Below are 9183 nucleotides of genomic sequence, written 5' to 3'. Positions count from 1 at the left end.
TCTAAACAAAATAAAGGAAAAACTATGAATAATCCTCGCCATTGGTTAATAAATAAAAGTTTTAGCTTTGTTCCACTAAAGAAAGTGGACTTTAATCGGTCGATAAGTTCTAATTGGGAAGTCTATAATATTTTGATTTTGTCTTTAAATGGGGAGATGTAATATCTGTTCTCTAAGACCAATTGGAAGGTCACGTTGACTTCAACCAGCCCTGGATTTCTGTTGCCCAAGGCAATTACCCTTACACCATTGCTACACATCAACCGATTTCTTATTACCCTTTCATCATTCTACCTTTGCTCAAGTAGGACGTGGCTTGCGCCTCTGTGGTTTTATGGCTAAATAAATTCAAGCCATTATATTCCACACATAAGGGTTCGGTTTACTAAAAAAATGTGTGATTGGAAGCAAATATTGGAGTTTCTTTTAGCTAACGTTAGGTATATTAATGTAGACGCATTTTACCAAAAAATGTATTAAATAGTGAAAAATGTAATAAGTGCGTCATGTGTAAAACAAGGAAAAAAATACATTTCCTACTTTTATTTATGTATTTTTATACGATACAAATATTTTTCAAATAAATTGGAGGGTGTCCAGCTTTAAAAAAAAATAAAAAATCAGATTTTTCAAGTTTGCAGCAACAATAAAAAATGATATATATATATTGTAGCTGTTTTCAAGACCTGTGACAGCTAATGTTTGGAGAAATAATTTAAAGATAGCGTGAGAATTTTTTCAGGCAAGCACCATACCTGTAAATATTTTCTCACACGCTGGCTGCACGCTGCTAGCAATCGCTGCCGCATATAGTATGCGCACCCAACAAGTTTAAACCTATAGATATGATGTTTTTTGGGGTTTTTTTTTAAAAAAGTGCAGTTTCACTGCTTTATAGTCTCACGAATTCTCTATCTGAGAAAACTGGCAGAAAAAAAAGCCTAAGGCTCCCCATACTTCATCTGACACTCTAATAAAAAAAAAACAAAAAAAACAACAAGCCATTGGAAATGCTGGCTTCTCGTTACAGGCTGGAGATTATGTTAAGCGTGCGTAATATCTGATTCATATTTTCCCATGAATAGGTTCGCATTAAAAGAAGAGCAGAAGTGTTTTTGTAATTTATCCTTAGGGCTCTACGGCATGTGTTTCATACACAAGTGCTTTTGTAAACTCACCTAGGGCTAGAATGTTATCAAGTTTTTGCGTGTGTTTTTTACTCTGTTGCACTCAATGGGTTAAATGAATGCGTTTTGAGATCAAGAGTCACAGAGAAGGCAGGGGTGTCCCACGGCAGGCTGCGTGGCTTTTTTTAAGTGATGCCAGAAGGGAGTTTATGTAAATAGGTCTTACCCCAATCAACTCTGGCACAAATTCCGAAAGTATTAAATCCAGCGCTGTGTACAGTTATGTAGTTTGGCACTAAAGAAAACCTGGTTTTATCTCATGTTATCCCAATAAACACCCTTTTTTTCCAGACCTGGCGGCCGCCATTGTTGACAGTCATGTGATATTTAGGGTGACTTTCTCAGCCCATACACCACACTGAGCTGATGCTTTATGGCAATGCTAATGAAGTCATTGGTGGACCAGGGGGAGAGCAATAGGGCTACTCCTCACCTGTTGTCTCTGTAAGTCAAATTGTTATCTTACATGCTACTTGTTATGTCCTGTCCACCCATTGTACAGCGCTACAGAATATGATGGCGCTATAAAAAACAATACAGTGTTGTGTAAGAAAAATAAGCCTAGCAGCAGCATTTTGGATCGTTTGCAACATAGAGTCGAGACAGACGGTTGGTAAGAGTGTTGCAATAGTCAAGGCGGGAAATGAACCAGGGTTTTGGTGGCTTCTTGGGTGAGGAATAGGCGCAGGAGTAAGGATAAAGAGGTAAGTCTAACAACCCTCTTTAGCTCCCTAATTTCCAAGAGGAGGCGAGGTTGAACTGGGTCAGTTAAAGTTGCACTATGTGACCCCACATGAGAAGTGGGTGTATTAGTGTGTGTCTGGGTATGTTTGTGTGTCTGATTATGTTAGTGTGTGAGCATGTCAGTGTATGAACATGTGTCTTTGGGTATATTTGTGTGTGTGGGTATATTGGTGTGCCTTTGTCCTTTTTTTTGTGTGTGTGGGTATGTTTGTGTCAGTGTTAGTGTGTGTGTGTGTGTGTTAGTGTTGAGTGTCCGTGTGTGCAAGTGTGTCTGGTTATGAAAATGTGAGTGTCTGGATGTGTGTTATTGTTGAATGTCTAGTTGTGTTAGTGTGAGTGCTAGTGTTGAGTGTCTCTGTGCATGTCAGTTAGCATGTGTGACTGGATGTGTGTGTGTCTGGATGTGTGTTAATGTGAGTGCCCCTCCTTAGGTCAGGCTCTGGATTCACCCCTGAAGTCCAGGCCCAGATACATGGTGGGCTGCTGCCCAACAGCACCACACACTCAGCGGCAGATTAGGTGCTGCAGCGTGCACCCTCCGGCTGGATATACCTGGCTGAGCACATCCAGCTGTCGGCTGTACTTATGTCATCCGACGGCCGCCTGTCATCGCCAGCCTGGCCCTTATGAAGTCTGTTTCTCCATAGACCTTTATTAGTCAGAGTGTCATACTGGGTGACTGAGACTGAGCCATTTTATTGTTTACCACAGGCAGACTGGTAAGGAATCACAGAATTTGTCTATTCATCACAATATTTTTGTACGTCAGCATTGCCCATACAGAGCCATGGGACACGCGTGTTCGCGTGATCACAATAACTTCTCTTAAAACCATAAGATAACAGGGATAGATGCACAACCTGCTTATTATTTGTTGCTAAAGGACAAATTAGCGATAACATCGTGGCGTGCCGCAAACGCCTAAGCCAACATCCGCGCATGCCTATAAACTCGTGTCTCGTGCAGCTTCCAAGGGTGGTGGTTGAACTCGCTTTTTTGACACACGTGTGGGGTGATCCTTTGCTCTCAAGCCTGATGTTTTCTCACGCATCTAAAGTAATTATTCCAAATCCCTCAGCTGTCTGCAGCCTCGCCTGGGAAACGCCGAGTGAAACTGCTTACTCAGTGAGACTGGGTGGAAGGGCCCGACTTTACTTGAATTATTGCAAGTCCGGGCAGCTCACCCAACGTCTTTCAATATGCAGGGCACGGAACATAGAAAAATCAGCCACTAACGTAATTATTACCCTTCCTCTCAGACGTGTGTCTAGAGATTGTGCACAGAGTTTCACCAGACAAACCGGCGAATGTGTCATGGACCGGTGTCGACACAGAAAGTGAAAACTGTAATGGCTTTTTTATAGGGAAGCCATTCTTAGTTTACCCCAATTTTACAGGCATTTTAACTTAAAACCATTGTTTATCCTGACTGGTCTTTAAAATGAAATCTTAGGACTTCTTCTTTTTTTTAGAAAGATATACGCGTAAACATTTCTAATCACCGATGCTATTTTTAAGGGTCAAAGCCAGATCCTAGCCTTGGATGTCTGAGCCACAAGAAATCCAAGCTGGAACCTGCTAGACGCAGAAATTCCTTTTTTGCTGCTTCCCCGTGAACCAAATCCAAACTTGGGCTCTTCTTCTGTTGAACCTGGGTTGGTATCGCAGTCTGCAATATTTTTTCTTCTGATGAAACCAAAGTGTGGCGAAATGCGTTGAGGACATGATTCTGCAATCTTGCATGTTATCCTTTCCCTTCGTTGTTTTTCCCCTACTAAGAAAGTTGGGAACCCTTCCTGGCTTAATTAAAACCCTCCTTAGTTTCCCAAGTTGCATATATCCAACCGGCAGTTGCCCACTGAAGGGCCCAATCTTCTGTTGGAGCAGTAGTAAAGGTAAGTGTGCGGTGCCATCGGCCACCAGCCCACCCATTTGCCTGGTTTGCCGGATGGCTAGTCTTGGGCTGATCACTGCTGTTGTAGTTAAACCACATATTGAAAGATGCAGGTATCTTTCCCTGGGCAATTGATGGGAATGAATAATAGTAGCTGAAGTGCTGCCGGTATGAGGCATTCATTCATGGGAGGACACATGCTGATGTCTGCTGCTGGTATTTGACAAAGGACCCACCAAAGGATTAATGATAGGAAACACACCCCATTACACCCGTGCCAACCTCCCATTAGATGCTACTGTTTGTACTGAATGTGGTCATTGGATTTGCATACATTGTTCTCTGTGTAAAAGAGTATTGATTAATCTATGATCTTGACATCTCCCATCCAGGAACACTGGAAAACTTCCAAACAAGTCCAGACACAGGCAGAGGATCATTGAATCACAAGCTACACGGTGTGTCTTCTGATGGGCCAATAAATATGGCTCGGACACAGGTCTTTTGGCCAGGGAGGGATGGAATAGGTCGTAAAAAGTGCTGCCCCAGAAGATGAAGATTGGGGGGGTCTGGCGGCCCACTGTGGCTCTTAGGAGCTCTTTTAGTTCACTTGGAAAAGAAGTACTGCACCTTGGGCTTCAGTAAAAAAAATGAGTGGCCATTTCTGCTGCTTATTATATAATATGAAATAGCCATGCAAATCAATTAATAATAATAATAATAATAATAATAAGAAGAAGAAGAAGAAGAAGAAGAGACACTCTCAGCATCCTTCCTCTCTTGGTCTCCTTAACTTCTTGTCCTCTCCCTTTCAAAGGGGGTGCAAAAGCAGACTACTAATCCTCACCCAGGGGGCTCACAAAGCCACCATTTGTTAATATTTTGCCTTTTTTAAGTCTTAATTCATGTGCATTTTCTTAAATGTTTTGAAACTCATTTTGATGCTTATATGTCCTAATGTATCATATAATTCACAGTCAGATTGATCTTGTATTAAGTGATAAAACAAAAATAACCAATTAAACAACATTTTATTAAATTTAAGGTGACTTTTCTTGGTAATTTAAGAAATTTGGTAAAGAAATGAAGATATTTGGAAGCACAGCCTCTGGGCAGTAGTCAGCAACTTTAATGGGATTCAGAGTTCATTAGTTTTTTATTTCTATTTTTTTTACAGACTGTATGTTAATATTATTATTATTGGACTAGTTATGTAAATCTAACGTATTGTGAATACTTTATTATCTAAGCTGTGACTACAAAGGATCTTCTTACTGAATATAGCATATTTCAGAGTGTACAGTTTTTACTTGCACATCTAGAATAATTCCATATCACCCATTATCATTAGAAAGCACATATATCATTAGATTTTTTTTATTAAAGAGAAAATTAGGACAAAGAGAACAATTTTGGTCTTATTTGATGATATATGATTGTTTATTTGTTCTGTTTGTGTGTAAATGAACCAGTTTGGTAGTGATACCTTTATTTTGCAAACTTGACTTCTTTATTTGCAAATTTGTATAAGGATTCATGTAAAATGTTTGTTTGTCTCGTGTATTCATAAGGCAATTTAAAAAGACAATTAATTTTAATGTTTTATTTTAACATCTTTAACATCAGGAAAGTGCCGTAAAAACATGTGTATTTACAAAAAAAATATATTGCACATGGCCCTGTCCTTTTAACCCCTTTATTACCAGGATAACTGGTCAGGTCTTTGTTCTGTTGCTGGCAACCAAGAGGTTAAAATAATTAATGCAAATCGCATACTGAATATAAACCCTTTGGGTTTAACAGGGTTTATAATTACACCCTAAATATTTTTAATCCAAAATCAGGACTAAAATGGTCCACCATCTATTGCTTGAATAAACAATTTGATATCAGGCAAGAGGTGGACATGCATAAGTTACATTGGTTTCCAAAGTCAACATCCCAGCACTGAAAGAGTTACATTTGCATGGGTTGTGGAGTGAGCTGCCCTTTAACAGTTTCAGTGCTGGAGTGCTCACCCTAGTGGAAACAACTTGAAATTCATATTTACAAAATATACTTTGTAGACAATGAGCACTGCGCAAGATAATGATTCTAGCTTAGAAGTCCATGTAGGGGTAAGAAGTCATAGGTGGCCATCACCATGGTCTCCAGATGGGGGTACTGGGCTGTGGTGGGTTGGGACGAGGTCTTTGATGTGGTGGCTGATTCCGAAGAGCGGATACTGTCTCAGATCTCCTGGGACTGATGTGTAACACAATCCTGGGACTGTTCTGCTTGGGACTGGGGGATTTGTGACAATCTTGGCAACAAGTTTCTGGAATTCGCTGGAGATGATCCAGAAGACGGTTACTGGTTTCACTGCTCATCATACTGGATTTAGTGAGAATATCACCGAGTCTCTCAATACAAGCTTTGTATCCTTCTTTGTATTTGTCTGCAGAATCTGGAGAAAGAGGGGGACATGGTTAGCTCGCACATCCAAATACCAGCAAAACCCAAGAACCCAAAGAAAACATGGTAGGGTAAAGAAATAAATCTAGACATATAGAAGAGGACACTGGATTCTGAGATAAATGTATCTCTGCTAGTTAAGCCAGCGATCTCCAGTTGCCTCAGTAGAAACAGATATCTAGAGGAAGAGATGTAACCGTGCTTCAAGTACCATTATATCGTATTGTACTTACTTTGTGCTTGGGCAGGACTGAAGTCTTTCAGGAACCTCACAGTCATCTCGAGTATATCAGCTTTCTCTAGTTTAGAATACCTGGAATTCTAGAAAATGAGGGAAAAAAGAGAAGGTTAATAAACATAGGACTTCAACTATAAACTATAAACTATTTGTCAATATATGATATATTCTTAAAGGGAAATCCATCACCACTGGCTCAGTGCAATAGAAATTAGAACAAATTATATAATGTATTTTTTTTTTAGTTTCGATTATATATCAGGAATATAAGGATATTGGTGTTTCATTTATCAATATAATTTTTGGGGGGAGCAGATCACAAAATATCCTTCTGTTTTTATGCAAACATATATATTCTAACATACTGAATGATCCATTGTCCTTATCTAAAATGTACTCTGCATGTATGTATGAGTTTTAGAATGCAGTGCATTTTAATATATATATATATATATATATATATATATATAAAACTTTAATAATATGCATTGGTTGGTTTACTGTTCTCTACCACACATATCTAATTGCTATCTCCACTAAGAAAGGAACTGTTTCATGAAAATAATACAATAATAAAATATTATTACAAATACTTACATCTTTCCCAATCAGAGGCAGAATCAATGTCTTCAGCTGGTTGAGACTTTCATTAATTCGAGCTCTCCTGCGCTTTTCCATCAGAGGTTTCAGAGTCTTAAAGAAAGAGATGAAAGATTTTGGTTAATATCTCTTATTTTGTATGTTTTGACTTTGCTTTTGTAGAGATATGGATAATGGGTCTGTCCTCACCTTTCTAAGCTCACTGGCTTCGCTGTTCTTCTTCCCAGGCTTGGGTTGGTAGGTCTGCACAGATTCAGACATTGCAAGGTTTGGAGCCATAGCAAGCATTCAGGGAACTCCTGTGATCAACAGGCAGGCAGAGGTAGTTGTGTCTGAGAGAAGAAGCGCTGCTGCTATTTATGGAGCTTCCAAGCTCCGGCTCCACCCCTTTAGCATCATTTTGGGATTCACCAAGCCCCTCAAGGGACCCCCCCTCCAGAATTCATTTCAGAAGCCATCTGCTCAGGACAGGTAACTGCTTTCCACTTGTATGCAAAATTACTGTCCCAAGCACCTCATCCCAAGACTGATGCCAATTATGCAGGCTTTGGTGTATCCAAACATCACAGAATAATCAGCTTAGTTGTTAAAATTTTTAATACAAACTCCTAAAAAAAACACACTCTAGATTGTCAAAAATAAAATTGTATAATAGAAAATGGGAGCCATGAACACCTAGAAACACAAATATATACATTGTTTCTATTTTTTCTTTCCTTTTGTTTGTATAGCTGCTGCATAAAGAACATTTTAGAATTATCATTGTCAAGTGGTTTTCTTGATTCTCAGTTTAAAGAAATCAAATAAAGTTCTATTCTTGAAACTTGTGCTTCTTAAGCATTTTTCATCAATCTAGGTCCTGTTTTTATAAGACCTCAATTTAAAAGTGTATATGTGATATATATATATATATATATATATATATATATATATATATATATATATATATATATATATATATATATTACATTGTCCATGTATAAAATATGGGTGCTTTAATTTTTTTAATCTAATCTAGAATAAAGCACTAACTGGAACTAGAAAATATTCTGATAAGAATGCTATTTTTGCTGTTAAAGTTAAAGTTTGGGTTAAGCCATTTTAGGAATATCCATACAACATATATTTTTAAAAGGTAAAATATACGTTTTAAATTAGAATTTGCCATATGGACTATACCCACAATGTACTTAAATGATAGGAATTAAAATTTGAATTTATTGTTTGAATAAATATATTGATATCCCAAGTTAAGTATCCAATCACACATGATTCTATAATCTGCTAAAGATGCAAAATAAGGATAAAGAATAAAGTGAGCAGATGTGATCTGTTTTCTTGTCATATATGCAAATGTAGGTTTACATATTGTGTAGGTAACCTGTATACAAGCTTCTATCAGCACCTGCCATGGATGGATCTATAGCTAGAGGCGTGGTCTCATCCCTGGCTTGTGATTGGACAATTCCAGGACAGGCAGATTTAAATCCCCTGCTGTCTTTTTTTCTATAGATACCACTTATTGTGTATTATATGTTCCCATTTTCAGTTGGGATTTGAATATTGGAACACATATTGGCTTGGGTCCCCCATCTGGGAACCAGCCTCACAATAACCTTTAAACACCCCATTTGGGTAACAAAGTAGCATCTGGGCTCATGTATCTTGTTGTAGGTGATGGGGACAATGACAGGGGGTGGCTTGGGTTGGGATTATGCAGAACATTTAATAAATAAACCTACCAAGCAAAAACCCAAGCTGTGTAAAACCATAATGTGAGACCCCACTATTTACTGAAATCCCCCAATGCACTACTTTTAACCAATTAATCCCCAAACAGATATAGAATGGTCTGTATCAAATAATAATCTCTGCAAACTAGGAATTTGTGTCAAGGTTTAACAGAGATAGAATTTCTAAATTGTAGGTGGTTTAAATACTTATTTCTACCAATTTCCCAGCAAATTTTAGAACTGATCGGGCTGATATGGCAAATCACGTCCATTTACAACTTCTTTTAGCTATATATATGCACTCATTTCAATGAAAAACTATTTATGTTGATA

At 38.2% G+C, this 9183-nt stretch overlaps 1 protein-coding gene across 1 annotated transcript; it reads right to left on the bottom strand.

The window, feature by feature from the left end:
* Positions 1–5963: 5963 nt before the first annotated feature.
* On the bottom strand, positions 5964–7396 carry LOC149286796 (transcription factor HES-2-like). The gene is made up of 4 exons (XM_089493611.1): positions 7307–7396; positions 7115–7210; positions 6513–6600; positions 5964–6271 (listed from the first exon to the last, which is right to left on the bottom strand). Exons 1-4 carry the CDS (start codon positions 7394–7396, stop codon positions 5964–5966), a joined length of 582 nt encoding a protein of 193 aa, XP_089349737.1.
* Positions 7397–9183: the final 1787 nt, after the last annotated feature.

This window comes from Sceloporus occidentalis, unplaced genomic scaffold, assembly GCF_023333645.1.
Source record: "Sceloporus occidentalis isolate IW3139 unplaced genomic scaffold, rSceOcc1.0.p SCAF_66, whole genome shotgun sequence".
In the NCBI taxonomy this organism is placed as follows: domain Eukaryota; kingdom Metazoa; phylum Chordata; class Lepidosauria; order Squamata; family Phrynosomatidae; genus Sceloporus; species Sceloporus occidentalis.
The sequence above is the reverse complement of the archived record's forward strand: the minus strand, read 5'-3'. Positions and strand labels throughout refer to the sequence as shown.